This window comes from Adelges cooleyi, unplaced genomic scaffold (assembly GCF_023614345.1).
Source record: "Adelges cooleyi isolate 19-005CV unplaced genomic scaffold, UGA_ACOO_1.1 ACOO_flye_CR_arks_rails_tigmint_CR_PRNA_41, whole genome shotgun sequence".
Lineage (NCBI taxonomy): Eukaryota > Metazoa > Arthropoda > Insecta > Hemiptera > Adelgidae > Adelges > Adelges cooleyi.
In genome coordinates, this window is record NW_026096090.1 from 1,107,925 (window position 1) to 1,131,718 (window position 23,794).

General features: G+C 34.8%; 1 protein-coding gene across 2 annotated transcripts; it reads right to left on the bottom strand.

Moving 5' to 3' along the window:
* Positions 1 to 9,136: 9,136 nt before the first annotated feature.
* On the bottom strand, positions 9,137 to 23,586 carry LOC126841822 (runt-related transcription factor 1-like). Of its 2 annotated transcripts, XM_050578491.1 has the most exons (6): positions 23,101 to 23,586; positions 20,635 to 21,079; positions 17,347 to 17,460; positions 13,634 to 13,771; positions 10,982 to 11,233; positions 9,137 to 10,094 (listed from the first exon to the last, which is right to left on the bottom strand). In XM_050578491.1, exons 2-6 carry the CDS (start codon positions 21,017 to 21,019, stop codon positions 9,517 to 9,519), a joined length of 1,467 nt encoding a protein of 488 aa, XP_050434448.1. In that variant the 5' UTR covers positions 21,020 to 21,079; positions 23,101 to 23,586; the 3' UTR covers positions 9,137 to 9,516. The 2 variants fall into 2 exon arrangements, with proteins under 2 accessions (XP_050434448.1, XP_050434449.1); XM_050578492.1 differs by lacking the exon at positions 13,634 to 13,771.
* Between the last annotated feature and the right edge of the window lie 208 nt (positions 23,587 to 23,794).

Below are 23,794 nucleotides of genomic sequence, written 5' to 3' on the forward strand. Positions count from 1 at the left end.
ATAAAATATTACACAAGCCGTTGATCAATCGCGGCGTGTACGTCATGTATATGTATTACTCGTCAATAGAGAGTACCAGCACCTTAAAGCAAAACAAAGTTTCCAAGATAAAGATCAATAGTTTCAAAGATCAGAAATATGTATATCAATATTAACAAAACGTTGCCACAATATTATGGAGATATTTCAAACCATAAAAAAGATGTTTTATCAGTTTTAATATTATTAAATTAATATTTACCTATGTATTGTGAAATGTATCCAATTTTTTTTTTTTTAATGAAAACAACATTTTATAAAATTGTACAAATATTTTGTCTTGATTATTTGATAGCCTATTATAAAGTTATTATATTTTTTTCCAATTTCAGTACGGCGATACAACAAGTTGAACAAATAATAATAGAGTATTATTATTCAAAATATCTTTTATTAGAAGATACATTATGTCTATGGTGGATAAAGTTTTGGGGTATAATATTTTCCCCATTACCGCACAAAACAGTATTCACGTTTTTAAAATATAGCAAAAATTGTTTATATTTGTACATTAATTTGAAATGCATTTTTATATTTTTATACAAGTTTTATGTTTTGAAAATATAATTTATAAATTTTAAATCTGTAACATTTATAAAATATTATATAATTATTAGTATTATTTTTATTAATATTTGATTCTATGCCAATTTTTTAAAATTTTTCACAAACCATTTATTATGAATAAACACAGTGTTTTGTTTTTACGGATTTTTACATAAGATTTTATTGATTTTATTATTTTTATACCACCTACAGATAACAATCTACAGATTTCATCGCGGCGATTTTTAGATAATTTGTATTAATTATAGTATTCATAATGAATACTTAAGACCTTTGATTGCTTCGATCCCACTAAGCCCTGCTTCACTTGACTTATGTTTTTCTCTCTGGCTTGTATTAAAAATATATTATTATAACTATTACTAAATCTTATTATTATTTTAATAACATTTTATACTATTTTCGTTTGGGGTAGTGAATAATAATATGTACATCTCTTTACTCCGAGGATAAAAAAAAAATTGAAAAACTTACAGCAATAATAATAATGTCTAATATGATTAACTGTTATTATTATTATTAATTATTATTATTATTGTACCGGTTATTATTTTTAATAACCGTTAAAAGCATTTTATTTCTTTTTTTAATATTTGACTCTTGAATTAATTAATTCGAGTCGTCGTATCTAATTGCGCACTTTTGTACTGTTGTAGATGTGAAACGTCCGGACACGGCGGGTCGGTTAATAATTAGAGGGTAACTTTTTCCGAGGAAAACACAAAGAGGAATTTTCACCCTCGACCGTGATCCGCTCTTAATATATCTCTCGGGTCGCCGGCCAAAAAGCCACCACCGCTGTTATTGAAAATATTTATTAATTTAATTATCATCATAATAAGCTCTCAGGACAAGTAGCTGGGCGACGACTTGAGAATGGAGCGCCGCACTACCCACTCGGGGTTTCTAATTTAATATTTAATTAAGTTCTATACAAAAGAAAAAAAAGCAGGTAAATTATTATTTATATATATATATATATTTAAAAAACATTTTTTTTAGCCGTTTCTTTACTAAACTGAAGTGTTGCGTCTGCTACGTCGGGGAATTCGGATATAATCCACCGCGTTGTGCAATTTAATCATAATATAATATATTATATGAAAATTGGTACGCCTTCCAAATATATGGGCTATATGGGAACAAATGTACGATTTTGTCGGAAGCGCAATTTCGCTAAAACAAACGGAGTGTTTATGTACTGGAAATGTTAGAATATCATCTTTCTTCACTACATATACGCATACCAATTTCCGGGGTGCTAATTTCTGAACTAAGAATACTAAGCCTGCCTAAGCTCCATCAAAATTTCGCCTATGAATTGTGTGTGTGTATGTGTGTTTAAAAAAAGAAAAAACATGTATAATATTATACATATAAGTATAATATAATATGTGCTTTTCTGAAAGGGTGCGTGAATCGGTGCCGTTTTGCAACGGAACACTAGACACAGTGTTCGACCCTTATTTACTCGACGGCGGCGGCCATAAGGGTCATAAATCTCATATATTATAAACAAGAAGTCACGCGAACGGCCAACTCATAAATAATAACAATATTAAACATGGAAACTATACCGCGCCGCTGCTGTTTCCATATTTTGTACTTCTCTCTCTCTCTCTCTCTCTCTATATATATATATATATATGTGTATTTGATTGCATAATATATAAGAGCCAAAATGCTGTATAGTGTGGGTCCACGTGTTAGGCTTACTGCAGTAACTTGCATGCACAAGTTGATCTACAACTACCGTCGTCCAGATCCTTGTAAGATATTCACAAACTGTGCCAGCAAATTTGTTTACTTACTTCAACTATAACGCCAGAGTACACAGGGTGCATATATAAGAAGTGGAGTCGGGGTTGTGTCGATGCGAATCAGCTTTGGACGGTTCCAAAAACTATTTATAGATATCATTAGAACCAATTGCAAAGGCAATATTGTGCTTAAAATAGTATTTTTAGTAAATATAGTTAGGATAGATCGACTGCTTATAATAATTTGTTGTTGTTGTTACCCATAAATTGTAATTTACAACAATATAATGGAAATATTTCCCTATACCTGTTGATTGTTGATTCATCGACACGACCTGGTAATATAACGCAGAGTAATTTCCCCCTTTTTTGGGTTTTCCTTAAAAAACGAAGGTTGACTACAGCTTTTAAGAAAATAATCAAAGATACAGTCCCATTCTAGATTCACCTACATTCTACTTTTCAGACCTAAAGTCCCAAAGCTACGCTCGAATAAATTAAATAATGAAAACGTGTCCAGCTTTTTAGGGGTAATGGTTTTTGATATTTTTTTTTCTCAACGTATATCGATGGAACTAAATCCCTAAAGAATATTCCATACAAATTTGGAACTAACTCGACTATAAAAAAAAAGGATACTAATTAAGTAGCTAATTACGTAACTAATTAAGTTTAAATACACTTTCTTGTTCAAAATCAAAATTTCCATTATACAAAAAAGTGCATTTTTTTATTTATTGATACATTTGATAAATGCCGTTGTTTTTTATTGTTATACTATGATAACAGCGTTTTTATTAACTAAAATTATTTGGTAATAAAATTGAAGAAACTGAAGGGTTGTCTAGGGTTTGAATATCCAAATTACCATTTTTTTTAATAGGGCACAACTTTGAATGCAATAAATATATTATTTTTTAAAGAGTTTTCCATTTATATCAATCTTTTTTGGTAGTTTAATTCTTTGCAATAGTTAATAGCTTATGTGGTTGTACACACTACACAGCTTTATAAAATTGGTAAGTATTTTTTTACCAGTAGGTAATATGTGTACAATATTTTATATTTTTATGAAATCATGTTCTTTTTTTTATATTATTGACGTACCTACAACGACAAAATATTGTTATACCATACAAAATGAACTCCAGATAATAGTTTTATCGATATTTCGTTGAATAATAAATAAATAAATAAATATGCATGTATATGTATAAATAACTTTTGGAAATTTTAGGAAATAAAAAAACAGCATAGTGGTGTCCGTCTGTTGAGGTAATCACAATAAGTTTGAATGTATAGATCTTGCACTTTAAACAAAACGAATAACTTAAAGAATACAATATTGCCATTTAAATGTTTTTTTAACTGTATTCAATCTATTGGTTCTCATCTCTTCCAATGAATACTGAAACTCCTAAGCAGTACAAGCGATATGTGCTCGTTCACCAATTACATGTTTGTAAAATCTAAAACTTTGAAAAAATTTGGCTGTTTACAATATTTATTTGAGTTTTTCGACGAAAAGTAATGTTCTTACACAAGACGGTTCACTAACTTTAAACTAGTTAATATTACATTAAAATATATCAGACTTTTTTTACTAATTCTTTTTAATATTTTCAAAGTTATTAGCTAGCCCAAATTCGATATGTTTTTCAGCTATATAACCCCACCCCTTGTGTGTTAAAACCCTATGAACTTAAGATTTTAAAATGGTAACTTAAAAATATTATCTCAACTTTTGAAATTAAGAATAACGTTCTGCAAATTTTAACTGATCTATAAGTGATAACCAGTTTAAGATAATTACTTTTAAAGTTATTCAGGTTTTCAATTTAGGACTAAGGTGTTGTGTAGTAGAGTAATGTACGAGTATAAAAATAATACTCCACCGTCCAAATTTTAAACTTTTAAAGTAATTATTCAAAACTAATCAACATTTTCAGAAAAAAATGTTTTATTTAATAAGCAAATAAAGTATATACGTTACCATTTAAAAATCTTAGGCGTTCATAAAGTTTCAACAAATAAGGGATGGGGTTTTTTTTTTTTGAAAAATATATTAAAGTTTGGCGAATTATTAACCATAAAAGTATAAAAAATGAATAATTTTAAAAAGTCTAATATCGTCTAAGACATTAACTGGGTCATAGTAGTGAATCACCCGTACAAAGTCAAAATTCTTATCTATATAATTAGTAAAACTAATATAAACAGGTATATTATTAAGCTTTATAGAAAACAGATATGGCGATAAAACGCGAATGGTTGGAACATTCGTTGCCCAAAACCTAACGTAATATCCAAATTCATAATTCCGACACATCATTATATTATTCACACGACGGGTCACTATTATAGCACCGCACAACGATTCACCGATTCAAACGCTGCATAATTGTATTTTCTAAGACCGATAAAATAATAATCGCATTTTTTGTCAAAAATAAACTTGTAGACATTATATATATTTTTGTCAACAATAAAAACCGAGCACGACAAACCGAAACGTCCGACGGGCCTGGAACGAGTGCGCGGCCACGGTTTGCGGCGGCGAAAAGGAAAAAAGTTTTCTGCGGTCGTCATCTTGCGGTGGGATCGTTATCATTATAGTGGTATATATATATATATATATATATATACATACACGGGCTGTACCATACTATAGGTATGTACTCAAAGCTGTGTATAGAAATCACCAGGGTGCGGCTTTGACGGAGGCGGCCGTGTGGCGGTTGGTTGGCGTTTGCGGTTAACCGCAGCCAATCATTTTGGCGAAAGCGTTTTTTCCCCTTTCCCGTTCTCTTCCCCCAGGACCGTCACCGCAACAAGGGCGGCGGCGGCGAGCAAAAACCGCAACCGCGACGGTGTCGATTCGGGACCGGCAACAGTGCGGGGGACAACAGGAGGCGTTGCCGTGATGAGATAATAACACACGATAACCGCTTTATACTGTTTTGTTTACACCGTTTTTCCGGCAAACACACGACATTATTGCGACGTATCCGATGATACTAGAACTTAAGGGTATTCCGGTGACGAGCGGAAATAACCGTTTTGTTACACTTGCGATTTTTTTTTTTTGAAACCACACCAGCTCGGCCGCGCTGCTATTCTAAATAATATTATACTCGAGCAGAGGGAAAAGCGAAAATATCAGCGACATCTCGGGATCGGGGTGGCGCAATACGACTTTTTGTTTGAAGAAAAGAGGGCGGAGAAAAACCGGGGTCGAACCGAGAAAACTGTAAGAAAACCAAGGGCGTCGCCGGTTTTCTTCGAGGGGCCGCCGCGCCGTTGCGAAAGAATCGCGAAAGGCAACAAAAACGCCGTCGACTTTTCCGTCAGATGGAGCTGTACTTATGCGTGTGGAAAAGTATGGTGTTTTTCCATCGGCGAGCTCATCTCGAACCTATTCGAATAGCCTTTATTTTTCGCAGTCGTGCATAAATGAATTTTGACAAATGATAGGTTAGGTTGGTTGTACATGACGAAAATATTCATACCAATGTGAATATTTATAGTTTAATTCATTGTACGTCACATTTATTAGAGGACTTGTCATTTTTTTCCGTTGAAAAATTACGTGTCCGACTCTTAAAGTTCCAAATAGTGTAAAAGTTGTAAACGATGTTCTGGTACGTATACTCTTGTGGAATTCGATAGAATTATAGAAGTCACACAGATTTACTCAATAGACACTTATTAAACGACTTTTGAAAAAGTGGACTTATATAATATTTAGTTATCGTCCAATTACCAGATAATAGAAATTTGAGTTATATTAGCAATATTTTAATATAATTTATATTATATTATTATACACTGTGATCAGAGTTAAAGACATAATTCAGTTTTAACTATTAATTATTCATTTTTATTTTTAGGAGTTTTTTCCCAACTCTGAATTTAGTACATTCATTTAATGCAATATGCCAGATGTATTTAATTTCTTTTTAGTCATAGACCTCGGCTACTGTTGTTGGTCATAGGCCCTATATTTTTTCTTAGGCCTATATGAGCTGTGTCTATTTGATGATTTAGCCACAGAATTAGTAATAAATATGAAGGGGGCACTTATATTTTTGAAGTGCACGTTCACCCTCTTCACTTTCATAAGTGTGGTGCTGATATTTTACGGTATATTTTTCCTAACGAATAATTGTACATAATATAAAGATGATCACTATGAAGATAGGTTAATAATTTCTTCGATAATATTTTTATCTTTCACAAATTTAACAGCACCTACGTTCTATTATTTGGTAGCTCGGAAGCGAACTAAAAAAAAAATTGTAATGCGAAAAATTCACATTATTTATATAACAAATATATTGTATAATGTAGTGCAATAAACCATATCGGCTCATTTCTGTTGACTGCTGTGGACTGTGGTGTTGGTGATCGCCGGCGTTTTGGTAAAACCGCTATTAGTAATTTAAAACGCAAATATCAGCATTGTTTATAAACATATATTATTATTATTATTCGTATGTCACATACCATTATTATACCAAACGATTAAAGCTTGATAATTTCCTTATTATTTTACCTTATATGTATAGCGGATTCTATTATCACTTATCGTTTATCTAATTATCTTTAATATGTATTGGTTTTAAATAATATGTTTTGGGTAAGTATAAGTTATCAAGTGGATAAGATATCATACTGGTAAAAATATATATTTGACATATATGTAATTTTATTTTTTTTTTAGTGTGAATTTAGTTTATAATTCTACAATTGCCAAATTAAATTAACATGACGTTACCTGTAACTACCAAATTGTAGATAATCGCTGAGTTAACGCTGATGAACTTGCCAGTAATTATTACCTTCAGTAAACATATTATTAATGTTTGGTATTCCTTACGCTATGTACATCTATACCTAACTGAAATATTAGATTACTAAGGAATTCCAACATTACAAGTCAATGTTCAAAGTTTCAAACCACATATTTCACAGTATTAATTCAAAAACTATTTTTGTAATAATTAAGTAATATTCGTGTGATTTATATACTAATCTGATAGTACTTGTGAATCACATGATTGATGATAACTAATATTCGCCGTAAACTATAAACCGCGTAAACCTTGTATTTTGAACCTAGCCTGAGAGGTTTGATTTAAACTTTTATTTTTTAGATTTTTTTTTTTTTTGTTAATATTAGTTTTTAATTTGATATACTTTTTGTTTTAGCACCTATATCATTACATCATTATTATAACTATTTGTTAACTTAATACTATTCAGTAAATTCTATTTGTATTCATAGGGCTCAGCCCGTAAATTAAATAAATAAATTTTAAAAAATATATATTTTTTATAATTATTTTGTTCTACAGTTTGTAAAAAAAATAGTGATAGGACACAAGCGAGCCAGTCATTATAGTCTATACTACGATAGTCAATACTTAATACCGTTCCAAAAATGGGCTTTGCAATAATTCCAAAACGTCAGCATAAAACTAAAGACATGAATGCATATCAACAATCATTCACATAATATTTTAATCCATGAAAACTTTAACACATTCAGAACTAAATGTTTTTATGATTTTATTCTTTCCTGCGTACTCGAATATTTTTACTGCACATATTAAATTAATTACTCGTAGTTAAAATCGCTTTAAATAGTTTTAAAGTAAATTGTAACAATATCTAAATAAAACTTCAACATGTGTTTGAACATTTGTTAAGTTCAAAATAGTTTACTTACAGCAGCGCTGCTGAATACCTACTGGTATAATATTGTTATGTTTTGTATTGAAGAATTTGATATTGGTATTACATAATATTTTACAACTTTATTACACATGGTACTATCTCGTTATACACCCAGCTTGTACATCACGGAGTTATACAGAATATGTACAATATGGTTTTGCGATGATGTGCATATAAATATCTCGGCCGGTTTCGCTTATGAACGTTCGAAGGGGTGGCTTTTGAATTATGTAGAGCAAAAGTTTTAGATACCCGGCCAAGAGTATATACGTGGCGTAAGTAATAAAATATATTGGATATTTAGAGAGTATTTTGCGAGACGAGAGGCTTCTGTACACAACAATATTGTACAGCACGTTTCGGATGAGCGCGGAATATTATAATTAACGGTTTTCGGTGCCCGGGCGTGAATACGAGATGAGACTTTGGAATTAAAACAAAAGGGCGTATTAGTAGAAACCAGCAGGCAGAGCTCGCCGCCAATTGGTCTCGCGGGGAAACCTCTAAGTTATAAATTCCTTTGCCGCCTCGTGTGTTCTTATTCCTTCCACCAGTCCACCGCCACCGCCACCACCACTACCACAAGGAAGATAATGAATTCCGTTCGTCATAACTCCCGTGTCGTATTCCCCAAAGTGGCGCTAAAGGACGTGGGCAGGACGAGGTATAGGAACAATACAGCGAGGTTACTTACAACCACCGGCCGGAATCTTGTACACAGGGTGCGAGGCGTTTGGCTCACTGTGTAATGAATAATACATGGATTATACACGGGTACTTCCCACACCCTCTTGTCGTCGTCTCTCAAAGTTCATTTGCAAACAGTATATTGTATATATATATACATTCATACGCCGTGGCCGTGAGTATACCGGCGGTTTTCAATAATATGCAACGATATCATGTTGCCTATATTATATATTAAAAACAAACGAGGATATTTTCCGTATACACAGTAATAATATGCTTTAATAGTAATAATTATCTTATTGCACAATACAGTTTAGTTTACAATTGATAATATCATCTAATCATAATAATAACACATAGGTAGTCTTGGAATACAACCGGAAACTATAGGATACATTCAGCATGCAAAGTCGTCTCTAGTAATAACAAATCGGTGGTGTTTTGGCGGAAGAGCGCAAGTCCAAATCACGATTTCAAGGTTGAGTGTTTCAATTGTGGTTTTTAAAGACACATCAATATTAGTGGCCACGGCCAGGTCAAACGTTGCACCGTACTCGCTTGGCTAGAACAAAGTAGAAAGACCCGGGCATATCCCCTTCTACCCAAACACCACAGATGCATAATGACATGGAATACATAGTTTTAAGACACATATATTTGTATAGAAATATAGGAATGCACTTGTACAGCCAAAATGGTCAACTGCGGCAAATACACACGCTCAGTACGGTCTCCAAACGGCAGAATGGTCGGCAGCGGCCACGGCTTGTTGTTGGACTACCGGTCGCTGTGCAGGTCCTGTCAAGTGGTCATGGTCGACGCCGATGCCGTCCGGTTGATGGCCATGATAGTGATGATGGTGGTGGTGATGCCGGTTCATGTTGCCGGCCGCAGAAGCATGGTAGAGCTGCGAGTAGAGCTGCAACGACGCCGGGATCACGGTCGGTTGACAGCCGCCGCCGGTAACGTGGTAATTACCGGTTACCTGGTCGTAGCCGTGGTTCGAACCGGCCGTCATCATGTCGTCCGTAGAGCCTATTGGCTCGGTAGGCGAGTCCGGTGACGACGAATCCGACGTGGACCGGGGACCGGAAGACGTGGACGGGTGTAGGTCCGGCGGCGTGGACATGACCTGTACGTTGCCGGTCGACTGTTGGTAACCACCCCTGGTAGTCGAAAACCCATTTCGGTTTTGCTGTTGCTGCTGCTGTTGCTGATGACACCCTGATGACAGTAGTTGTTGCTCCAAATCACCGCCGACCGTCACCGATCCGTTGGTATCCGAAAACGAAGGCATCGCTATGAATTATAAACACAAACAAATGTTCTATATTCTTATATAATAAGAAAAAATAAAGGGTTTTTAGTTACAAAAACTCAGTTTTTCTATTGAAGGAAAAACATTGGATCATGAATATGTCTTATGGTATCTATAAGAAGAAATTTTAATAATACGCGCACTGTCACTTCGAGGAAATTTTTATTTTCCTCCCCTTCCTCTATCTGCTTTACTTTTCAATTTGCCACCCCACACTTATCAGTCAATTCCCTTATCAATAATCCCATATTAGCTGATTCTCTTATCAATTATCTCTTCTCTTCTATCCGCCTTTCCTCTCTTCTCCTTCCTTTTTACCCCTCTCTGTTGGTTAAACCCAACTTATGCCGCTTGACGTACATTTTTGTGAGACCACCAGCTACAAGACATATATATGTGTAAACTTAGGATGTCTGTAGGATTTCGAATGTCTAAATGTGGATTTTTCGTACGACTGTGAATTATCAGTCCGGAATCAAATGGGCATAGCTGGGCTAAAGGTAAGCAGCTGGTTGTTAGGAATGTTGGAAGCTAGAATCAAATGATTAACGTGAAAGTAGAGTCGACAAATGATGGCGTGAACTTGTTGCATTGCGCCGAAACGGTCTGTCAAGGAGAATTATTACCCAAAGGACACAGATAGAATGTAAAATACTAATGGCTAATGGGGAATAATGTGTGAAAAGAAAGAGAACAAGGTCCCAAATGAAAATGTGAAGGGACGATTGGCAAGTGTGGAAGTTGTGGAAGGCCAATTGGAATAGACAGTAGAACGGCTGACTCTAGGAAGTGGTAAGGTAAAATGAGCCTTTAAGCCAGGAGCCAGGAGTTAATTTTATTCTAATTTGTCGCTAATTATTCAATTTACCGGAGACCGCAGTTTGCACGTTGGCCGTGCAACTAGGAAACAAATCGTGATGACCGGCGAGGGTAGAGTGTAGGTCTGTGGGTGCTCCGGTGGCTGTCGTGGCTCCTACGGGAGTACCTGCAGTGCCAGAAAATCCACCTGCTGCTAACGCCGGTGGTGTAAAGTTTGTGCATCCGCCTCCGCCGGGCCAAGTCGAATAAGCCGTCGAATGAGAGTATCCCCAGGAATGATGTGATGCGAACTGACCCATATCTGTCAAACAATTATTAACATCAACAATAAACGTAAACATTCACACATATAAAAAAAACCAACAATTTATGTATAAAATATGCCAAAAAAAAAATCTTCAATGACTTCAACTTGACCGATGTGTACCTACTACATTACGACCATTTGACCGGACGGGAGAAAGACAAATGTAATATAAATCGATGTCATTTTTGTGAAGGGAAATAAATCCATTTCAACATGTTAAAAGGAGGCAGTCCCGACCGCGCTGCTAATGATGGCGTTCGTTTACCGCACGGACCACACGTGACATAATAATCATAATATATTATATTATAATATCTCCCAACCATGTATGTACAACAATAAAATAACACTCTTGTACGCAATGCCGTTTACCTACTTGTGGCGGCCACGGGAGTCGTATGATTAATGGACGTTCGACTACTTTATAACAGTTGCTACAATAATATGGTCGAGTTTAAGTGCTAAAATCATTAGGGCCGTAACGCGTTACCGCAGGTTTTACACCGCCAGCAGGGCACCGGATCGTCGAAAAGCCTCAGATAAACCTATTTATTATTGTTGTTATTACATATTTTACGCTGTGCTATATATCTTTATTGTATAGAGTGCGGCGAATGGATTGTAAAAATAATATTATTATTATTATGAATGATGGTGTGCTCGCACCACCTTCTTGTCAGACACAACAAACACTACGCCCAGTGGCGCGTCGCCCAGAAGATACAACTGCAAAAATGTTATTTATTATTTTCGCCTCGAAGAATATTGGCTTAAGTGTTTTCGAGCAAGGACAATGCGTTAATAGCATGGGTTTTGCAACAAGAATCGAAATACAATGATTTTTTCAACGATTTTAATAGTACAGCTGAATCCGAATCTGGCCATAGAGTCGTGTAAAGCAAAAAAAGTCTAATAATGGTTTTAAATCCGAATTGTAACAGTTTTTTTGTAAATATCTGTCAACAGATTTTGAGTTTTTTTTAGCGTACATATTATGAAGTGTCAAGAACCAAAAAAATACAGGTGACAATTTGTGATTTTCGAGAAAAATATAAAATTGACTTCCAATGACATAGGAATTTGTATATGATCAAATTATTTACAAACAAAATAATCGAATTTAATTGTTTTTTAAAAATGTAAAATAAATTACAAAACAAAATTATTCAAACATTTTTAAGAGCAAAATATTGAAGTATTCAAATTACCAAAAACTCATGTTGAACCAAAAGGTTCAACATTTCTGACCCTATAATGAGCTATATATTATTTCTACCGGAAACAGCATTTTAGCAGAACTAATTTTTATTGTAGAATTCAAGAACAAATCCGTTTTCAAAATAATGTCACTTTCAACTTTATGATTCTCAATATCTACTTCTTCATATTATTATGTTTTTATAGTGCTGAAAATTAATGAAATAGAATCAAAGGTTTATTTGCAGCTATGTAAAGGAATTTTTATTAAATGTATGTATATATAATATTATAATTAGTTATCGCAATAAAAAATGTCAGGTAAAAAACAGCCAGAGCCGGATTAAACATTATAGACACTAAAGGTATTTACACTGTCTTGTGGCTACAACATGGTCAAAGGTATAAATTGCCCTCTATTTCAAATAAAATATAATAATAAATAACATTTTGCGGTACAAAACAAAAATCATGAATATTAAGATAGGTGTTCTTTAATTAAATATTATCTTGATCAATTTTATTTACATATTTCATTAACATATTATTGAATTTCAGAATATTTTTCTAATTAGTAATATTTATGGCATTTTTAGAGGCGAGATCCTTCAAAATATTTTCGAAGTATATAAATTTAAAATATAATCTGTTTATTTCTGATTAAAAAAAATATTTTTATTTGTCTCAAAAGAATAAGCGCAAACGTTTTTTATTAATCTTTGTACAAGTTGTTTTTTTTTTAAATTTAAAGCGCACAGTGCCTTGGGGCTTAATCCGCCGCAGTCAATTTCTTATCTAAAAATATAGGAGTAGTCACGTTTGGTCGGGGAGTCAACATTATAAGGTCTGGCGCGATTAAACGAGCGGTGAAGGCGAATCAGTTCGCTCGGGCCCTATTTTATTTATGATTTCGGGCGTGCGGGTTGAAGTCATACTTAAAAAGAGGTACTTACAAAAAAAAACAAGATATACGGTTATGCACATTGGTGTACTGCCATGTTTTCGGTCTTTTGCATTTTGTTCGCCATTATTTTTTCATTTAAAAAGAATATATTTTAACCCTCGGGATTCTGCGACCCTCGAGCCCCATTACATACGTTCTCCCCCGCGTGTACCTATGCTATAGGCTGCTGATAACTGCTGTGTATGCGATAAAAAAAACCCCGGCAAACAAGACAAAATTAACATTCGACTTACTCTGACAGTTGGCCATGGAAGGCATGCGAAATGCAAGTGGGTCGGCTGCTCTGTTCAGCGGATCCAACGGGTTGCCGAAATGAGTGGCCAAGAACGGCCTTTGACCGAACGCGAAGGCGTGGAACTGTTGTTGTTGCCCTGTGACGGTATTAAAAATATAAAACAAATTAATCAATATAAAAAAATAAAAAAAAAATGGCCACGCAATAATTATAAAATTCCTTCAGTGGCCCGTTAAACTCAAACAGATTTTAATAAAATTACTATATTATATTATTAATTGCCCGGACGCAAACACAATTATTTCACAGTAACCGCTCATGCGTTCAAAACGTTCTCAAAGAGGGCAAACTTCAAAAAAAAAAAAAATTATATAATTACAACAGACCTTTGTAGACGTTTGGGTTCGTGTTGTTATGTTATTAAATATCGTTTCAGACGATTACTCTGGAGAAACACTGTATAATCAAGGAACCGGAGAACAGACGACCGACAACGTGCATTTGGCATATTAAATTATTATTATTTTAACGGACAGACACTGTACGTGTATAGAAACGTTATTAATTTGTTTTTTTCCACTAACGTAACGTTTAATTTCATTCGGCGTTATGTTCATCTACGTATAAGCTGTTATGCTAACGTCGGTCAGTTTGTAACAGCCTGTCTTGTCCAGTGAAAATATAGAATTCACTCAAGGATGTGTTAAAAAACAAAAAACTTGTGTTCTAAAAAAAATAGCCCAGTCGAAAAATCCAAAGCGATTTTCATTACTGATTTCGTTCGATTAAATAACACATAATTATTATTATAATAGAGTGGCATATTGAAGGTGAATTTAACTTTCAGTCAACTTAGTTTAATTTACGTTGTTCTATTCTACCGAAAAAATAAACCACTATAGTTAATATGTGTTTCTAATTGGTTTAATCTATTTTCACATTAAAAAAAAAATGAACACGAAATTATGAAAACAGAAACGGTCATAAAGTTTGCTATTTATTCGCGCGTTGTTCGAGTTATTCATAAAATCAATTATTCAATTAATTTTCAACGCTTTATTCAATTCACCATTATTCGCACACCCCTAATGCACAGGTATACATAGTGGGTTATGGGGCGAATTTCGTTTGAATATTGATAACGATTCCGCAGACTCTTTGGTTTCCCCTTACACATTCGCCTTTTCCGTCTGACGGGGGACAAATGTCTTCGCTCCCAATGACCTTTGTCGCTCACCGTGCGAGTAGACACTCTCCTCGGGCGTTACTTATACAAGTACAGCGGGTGGCGGAAGCCCGGCAATTAATGGCACGCCCGACAGCTGCACCGAAGGGGCACGTGTGTGGTTATCCCACACATTCTCCAGTCTATCCCGGGCCCTATTCCCGGCGTTCCCTCTGTCGCTTACCCCGGACGCCGGGCAACAGTCCTTTCTCTGTCTGGAATGATAAATGACGGTGCGGTGCGCGGCGGTGGCGAATCGTCAAAGCGATCGGTTTCCGAAAAGTCATTAAAACGCGGCCTGCAAAGTTCACACAGATTTGTCAGAAGAACAAGAGGAGGAGCCGTTGTTTGTCGGACGGGCCGCCAACTTTTTAACGACCACGACGTATACCGACGGCGATGATGATGATAATAATACAAGTATATAATAATATGTTTACCAGATAATAATATACATAATCGGCGAGATGAAAGCCAAGCCGGCCGGCGTGAAGTGGTATTAAAAAACCGGATTTTTTCCCTCTCTCTCTCTCTATCTTCTCTTCGAGTTTCTTTTTTGTTTTATTTTAATATATTATGTACCTACTCCCGGTGTCGTCGTTTTTAAAGAGACCGCGCGCCAGCGTATTATAAACAAACCGTCGTAGGAAAACGGGGCCGCCTTTTGATGTTTGGCGCTCCTGCGGGCGCGACCCGGACCGTAAAGGAAAAGGGACCGGGCGGCGGCGGAGGCTCGTAAAAATGCTATGGAGTCCCATCGTAAAAAACACAAGTTTAACCTCAAACCAACGGTTACGGTCGCATTTGTTTCGAGGAACGTTCACAAAGACGCCATACAACCGACCATGGAACATATACATTAGAGATTATACTATATATATATATATATATATATTATCACATTATAGAACATAGGACACGGTAGAGGCGACGGCGCCTACGGATAAATGTAAATTTATTATCTGGCGCTATATACATATTATATTGTTAATACACGGGCCGTATTAACGAAAATAAACGGGAACATCATATTATATTACAATGATATGTTAGCTGTATTTTTTCCCCTTACTCATACAAATAACGCGATCGCTTTTGGCATTATGAAGCTTATACAAATACTAACAAAATATACTGATTATTCTAAAAATAATAAACTAAAGACTTCAATAAAACAAGATACTTCAACAAAAGGCGGTGGGTACGTGGGATAGGGGCATATTGGTCACGGGTTGGCTATATGAATTAACTAACAACTAAAAGTGATAAAATCACTTTCAAATAAAGGCTTCAATGCTACTCTATAATAGTTGAATTACAAATATAGATAAGAATATTGTATTGTACGCGCCTATTTTTAATAAAAAAACATTTGGCTTCAGATTTTTGAGAAAATTGGTTGTGTTATAGCTCTATTTTAAATCTACATTTAGGATAATTTTCATACCCCTTACACTAAAAAAAATTCACCTAAAAAAGCTAAATAAATAAAAAGTTTGCACCTCTGTTTTTTGGTTTGTCAATATTTACCGGGTAGTACTATGTCTAAAGAATATTCAATACAAATTTGAAACTTATTTAACTATTTTTAAAAAAATTGTATAGAGCGTCGTAATTTTAAATTGAGAAATAATGAGAATATTTGGGTGTTTTTCTTGACTTTAATGGAGAAGGGGCAATTTTTTTAAAACTTTTGACCCACAAAAGTACCTCCAAGGTACGATTTCTGATCTATAGAGCTGCTATAGGTAGAACTCTGTTTAGCTGCTTAGATATCGTGGGTTCAGACACAAAAAACAATTAGAGACACATCATTGTAAAAACAATACTTTCCTATCAGCTCCGCATCGAAGTTGGAATTATTACAATTCGTTTAAGTTATTTTCCAAGAGCAAACAATAAAACAAATATGGCGGACCTAAGTACAAAAGTTACTAACGAATGGAGCCCAGGGACACGGATATTAATAGCCGTTTTAACTCGTTCGTCTGTACTCGTCCTTCTAACAAACCCTGTAAATAAAGCCCACAAAGGACTTTACGACTCTTTTCTTAAGCTTTAAGATCGACAGCGCTGTTATCATGGACCAGTCGCACGGTATTCATAATACACTCAGCGAAACACAAAAACCTATTTTGAACGCGATTGATCCGCCTAAGGTCGCCTGCTGTGTACGGTGATCAGATCCTAACACCATACAGCATACCTACTCTAAGACCGATCGAACCAAAGTACTGTAATAAACCCAAGGTTACACGTTACTTGACTGAACATACGGTCAGTATAGGTATAGGGCCTAAAATCAAACGAATGGACATCAAGAAACCCAGCGTACTTGACTTGTACAACTCGGTGTAGGGTCAATACGTTGAGCTGATAAACATGTTTTTTTAATTTTATTTAGAAGGTGACTTTTTGTCGAAAATTAGTAGTTACTGCGGTTAAAGTCTGAACAAAGAAATGGCTAAATAATTGGCTTTACTCACTCGTTTTAGACCGTGGCTCCCTAGGCCCGTCGACAGTGACTTTGATGGCTTTGTTGTACGTCGTGACTTGTGGCGGTGAGCAGCTTACCGTAATGGTTAGTGTAAAACTCTTTCCTGAAACAAATAATTATACACACATCAAAGTCTAAGCCAAATATTCTATACTAGAAGTGTTAAGTGTTCTCAGTACAACCGAGTATTCCATAATATATTATTTAGGTCCTGGGTCTAAAAAAGCCGGTCTCGAATTTTGGCCAGACTACTGTTCATAATATACATTGTAGTTCATTTTAAAATTTAAAAAAAAAACATGCCCCTAACTTATAATTTAAACAACATAAACTCTAGTGCTATACTTTGTAAGTATTGACCCTTCAAACCTAAGGTACAACATTTTTCTATAAAACAAAATGTATGTTTCATCAACTAATAAGGTTAATAAAATACATTATAATGCTACGCAGCATTCTATTATTCTAAAATAGGTTTCAATAAATTACATATAATGATATCAAATAAACAATTTTTTTAATAACATATTATAATACAATTAATAGTAGTGTATGATTTCTTTGCCTTGTGACTTTAAATATGAAAATTGAAGACCTTGGGGCAACAACAAGACATGTCCTTTTTTTAAAATTTTTTTTTTTTTTCCAAAATATTCTAAAAAATTTTTTTGAATTTAAAACGTTTTGAAAAAAAAAAAATTAAAAAAAAGGACATGTCTTGTTGTTGCCCCAAGGTCTTCAATTGTTTAAATTATCCTTAAATTGTTGTCATTTTTGGTGATGAAAGTTGAAGAGTAGTGCGGATTTTCAAAAAGTCTACCTAAAGTTAGAACTTTATTAATATAAAATATTTCCAAAACGTACTACTGTACCTACATATTTTGTTAATAATGGCTTTATTTATTATGAAAAATATTGTGTTGAGTAAATTATGCAATGGCATTTAACACTCGTTATTCCAAATCACAAAGTGACTTTAGTGTTATAGTAAAAAAATATGTACGGTATGATAATATAAACCCCATTTATCCCCCACCGAAGGGATTGTCGTGTTATTTGTCGCTGTGGCACCAAAAAAAAAAAAAAAAACCACCATTAATAAATCACAATGAAGACTATATAGCGAATATATCAAGTGGGATTATACTGTCCGGTCGTTTATTAACCGAGTGGAAAATCATGGTTTATTTTTGACCATTCCGTTTTGTGGTTGTGTGCAAAAAATTACACGCTCTGCTATAATTTTGGATATTATTTTATAATTACCTAAAACTTGACAGAAATACGTCAAGTAAGCTTGAAATAAAAAGGCGGTTTTATACATAAAACAATATCGTGTTCCGCGCTAAGATGAAAACGTTACTTATATCCCCGTACGGAATTTAATTTTTCATCAAAGTTTACCTACCGCTACTTATGCTAATCACACAATGTCCGCAATCAAACCCCCCGACGTAACGTCCAATCTAGAGGTTTTTTTCAACAAAGTGTCTGAACTTGTCAAGCCCCCCTTATACCTCCCCTTATGTTTTCTTCGAGAATCAATACATAACAACGGTTCCGAGAACGTGCGGCGTGGTATAATTTCCACATAAAATGTACAATTTACTATTGATGTTGGACGCAAGACCTATACGCATAATATAAGCCGCGGCTTAGGTCGGAGCGATGACGTTTATTTCACATCAGAGCCGTATATTATATTATTTTATATTAAAAAAGCGCCGCGTCCGCTCCTGTTCGTATATTTTTATTTTAAATTACCGACAAAACGTGTCCGACGACGACCAGTTGTGTGTAATACTGTTTGCATGACACGACGCGCCATATTATTTATATTACTCGTACACCACCATAATAAACATGGCTTTTCAATGTCCACGCTGCTTTGATAATAATACCTATGTTATTATAATATTATCATCATCATCGTCGTTGCCGTGCCGGTTACCTTCTGGCTTGGGTAGAAGGTCGTTTCGATGCCGATACGTTAAACGAATAAAAAAAGAAAATGTAATATTATTAAAAATCCGATTTGTCGTTAAATTAACCGCACCGCGCCTGACATAAAATTTGTTTGTCCGTCATTGGAGCTGTTGTCGAATAGGTACCTACTCGACCGTGTTAATAACTACTTACCGCTTATTTTTATTTTATTTTTTACAGCGGTCTGCGTTAATATGTGCGGTATAGTATAGTGTAGGTATCTAGTATACGAGTGTTATTATCATAAAAAACATTACTATAATCCTGTGTGATTCGACGACCGTTTATTATAATAATAATCGTGTTCGACGAGGTTAGTTTATATTTTCTTTGTAAGACACGTTTGTAATATTATAAATATCGTTATTAGTGTATGCTCAATATCGCATTCGTGAGTTGACTGCATATCGCTTTCGCGGTTTCCTACAACGAGATAGCAACGTAAAAGGTTATTTATCTCAAAAAAAGAACCGTTGAAGAAAAAACTTTTATACATTTTTCTAAGTCTGATTGGTAAAGTGTATAATATATACACTAGCGGTGGTTCGTCAATGAACTAAAAAGTACATATTTTAAAGCTAAACCTTTTCGAATTGGCGACGTGCAAGGAAAATGTAATTTATGCTCTTTCAGACACCCCCCCCCTAAAGGCCAAACGACTAAACTGTAAGCAATAGGTAATCATCACGTGTTTGTCGTTTCCAATTAGCGTTATCAAACATGCCATTTTACCATAATATCGTACATGATGGGGTTCGGGTGCTAAATTAACATACTGCCATCATAAAAATATTACATTCCCCACCAAGGCTACCATAGTTAGTATACATATTAAATTAATTAACACACACGCCATGAGTTTCGATAACAAAAATAAGACAACATTATTCGTAATGGCTAATGTAATATGTATATTATTAATACACTTCTAAAAGTTGTATTTAAAAATGAATATTTTATTTCAAGTATTTTTATTTAATGGAACGCAGACAAATGACATTTAAATAATTGAGTAAGTTTTAAAGTTTGACACGTGTTTTTGATTGATTTAATTTTTTTCATTTTCAAAACGCAACTAAGATAGTCATATAGTTTCTCCATAGCAATTCTCACACCCACGGGCCTCACTCCCTTGGAATGAGGCTTTTAATGAAAAATGTATACTTTCCATGTTAATCAAAATAATAAATAAATAGGAACTATTCAGAATACTTAAATTGGCTACTATCGATTAGGGAGGGGGGAATAAGTTTACACTTTTTTTTTTTTTTTGACACAGTCTCATACAGACCTCTTCCGCTCCTGCCGACGAACCTCAAGTCGTTGAACTTGGCTACTTGGTTCTTCATCAAAGCCGTGCAGTTGCGTAGCTCGGCACAGTAGTTTTCGTCGTTGCCGGCGCGTATGGTGACGGCCGTGCCGTCGGCCACTTCGCCCAGGGCCACCACTTTAAAGGCCATCGGTAGTGTTTTGTTGGACCGCCAGTGCGTGGGCAGTATGGTGCACACCAGGAACGGGCTGCCGGTGCGCACCAATTCGCCCGGGTGCTCGGACAGGAAGTCGCCCAGCGACCTCTCGGCCAGGATGTCGGCCGTCATCTTGGCGTACGCCTCGGACAGCCCGTCGTCAGCACCGCCGGTAGGCGGCCCATTCATCTGGGCGCCCTTGACCACCATCCGGCGGCCTGGCGCTGACGCCCTGGCAAGTTCGTCCGGTAAATACGTTCCGGTCTGATTCTAAAAAAAAGTACAAAAATAAACATTACAAATTATAATTGTGTATGCTAAAAAAAATGCATAAAAAAGCTGCAATGAGTCTGGAAATAAAGTAGGCAAGTAACGAATTGTTGGCAAGATTAAATAAGGAGGCGGCTGAAACGTAAATGTGTCGAAATGGATGTTTCAAAATCAAAACCAATTTAAAAAATCACGTCCAATTCAAAATAAAATCATCGTCAACATAATATATTAGAATTTGATGTACCTGTTGCTGTTTTACGAACACTAATTATTAATGTCAATTATTCAGTTTAGTTATAAACGTTATTCCTAAAGTAATGCGTATAACGTTGAAAACAAATAATAATAAAGCGATACCTAATCGTGTCAGTAAACATAATTCATGCCATATCAATAACAAATTAACGAAAACGTAACAAACAATAATTAACGGTAACATATTTTGAAAGTAAAAAGTTTGAATTTCGAACAACGTAATTAAATCACTTTTTAAAAATGAATAACGTTAAATACAAATAACGCTATTTAACGTTTTTGTTAAATAATCCCCCCCCCCTCATATTTAGGCACGATTGTTTTTTATAAAGTTATAACTTATAACAGTACTAGATAATATGAAATTGTTAATTTTCACAAATTCATAACATTTATTATAAAAAATCAAAATTTAAATATGAAATGATGATAGTAATAGGTATTGTTGAAACGAAGAAATTATAAAATATATAAAAAACATATATTTATCATTTTAATTAAACACACGACCATTCAAAATTCATACTTTATAAATATTTTAAATGTTTTTCGGCCCAAGTCATATGAACAAAATATTTATCATATTGATAAATTCATATAGTAGAAGCTTCGTACGATTTTTATCAATATTTGTGTTGTGATTTTTCGTGTAGCGAGATACATAAAATAATATTCATTTAAAAATCTTATTTCGCATTACACCCATAAAAATCCATTAATAAAATATGTTTTTCTTGAAATAATTAGTAACAGTTTTATCAAAATTAAAAATGAATTAGACGCATCTCGCGAGATCTTATTTGAAAAATTATTACCTATGTTATGTCATTTAATATATCTCAATTTTATCAACATTTTAAACAACCATGATAATTTATAACAATATCTATATTATGCGATTGGAGTTAAAATCAAATTAGTATGAAATGTAGAAGTTGAAGGTTTTTAATTATTTTTACCTTAGCTCAGCACGAGTTCAATCATAAATAAATTATAAATTGATGTATTTTTCATCAAAGAAATAAATTACTGAGCGTTAAAGTTTTTTTGCCCGATGTGTGATATTTTCTGATTTACAAAACAAGTTCAAGTTTTTAACATAAAATATGTTATCTATCGATATATCCTGTTATCATTGTAAAACAGTAAATGACCAAGTTAACATTTAAAATACATTTTATTATAAGTTTAAAGATAATGTTTTTTTAATTTTCCGATTCTATACTTAAATTACATGCACAGTTGGTCAATGAGACATTTTATACGGTTTGAAAGTGATACATAGTTTCGTTTAAAATACACTACCTGTAATATTCTATAGAATTTGTGATTTAAATTGGGATGTGTGGACGACTTGAGAACAACTACAAAACGATATTCGATTTATCGAATTTGATGCTCGATATTATACTTAATTACTTTGTTTGTAATATTATGTTTTCACAAAAAGCTATTTGCTATATACAATTTAATAAGTACGTTATTCACGTTTATCTTGTCGATTTACCCTTAAGGACTTCGTCGACCTACAGATAAACATCAACCAAATCTATACATTTTGTATGTAAACAGTACCTACTTTTGGCATACTATTCCGTGCTTTACATATTATTATTATTATTATAAAATCGTTTTGTTATTACGCACTTAATACATCAGACAAGCAGAATTAATTAGCCGGCTTAATTTCTAATGTAATACTAATTGTTTTGTGAATAACTTTTAAAAAAAACATACCAACTAATTTTCATAACATCACTGACCTTCTTATCGCGAAAAAGGCGAATCCGTCGGACGGATCTGCTGCGGTCGATCTGTCGCGGTAACGAAAAAAAAAAAACAAACGTTTCAAGGTCGTTTTTTTATACTGAAAAAAAAAACACAACCACGGCGGCGCCGTTAAATAAAGAATAAATAAAAGTTTCGACGGCGGCCGCGTTTGCGAGTGACGGGCGGCGTACCTTCCGGCCGCGGTGGTGGAGTGAGTGGAGGTGTTTATTTTTTTTTTTTTTTTTACGACCGTTTTTCCCGCTCTTTTTCCGCTGTCCCCGTCCCCTCGCACGTTCCGCCGCCCGCGTCAAAAAAACACCAAACCCGTCAACGTCGACGGAAAAACAATAAATACACAAACCCGAAACGCACGTGGGGCCGGTGAACGAACCAAACGAAAAAAAAAATCCGTTACAATACTTTGAAGAAAAAGAAAACCGTCGACCTCGGTCCGGTTCGCCGCGGGTGCGTTTGCTATATCGGCACGCACCAAGTGTGACCGGCGACGGCGGCGTGTAATATGCGCGTGGCCGAGCGAGCGCGACCCGAGTGTACGTGTACGTGTACGTGTGTGTGTGTGTGTTGACCGCAATATTCGGGTGTTTCGAAAGCTTCGCGGGACGCCCACATGGGCACGCACGGACGCACGCACGCACTCACCGGCGGTCTGGAGGGTTACACCTTTGG

Coding starts and splice junctions, on each gene's coding strand:
- LOC126841822 (XM_050578491.1), bottom strand. CDS start 21,019: ATGGTGGTCAAGGGCGCCCAGATGAATGGGCCGCCTACCGGCGGTGCT. Junction 13,772..17,346: donor GGAGCCACGGTCTAAAACGA/GTGAGTAAAGCC, acceptor ATACCGTCACAG/GGCAACAACAACAGTTCCAC. Junction 11,234..13,633: donor TTCCATGGCCAACTGTCAGA/GTAAGTCGAATG, acceptor ATTGTTTGACAG/ATATGGGTCAGTTCGCATCA.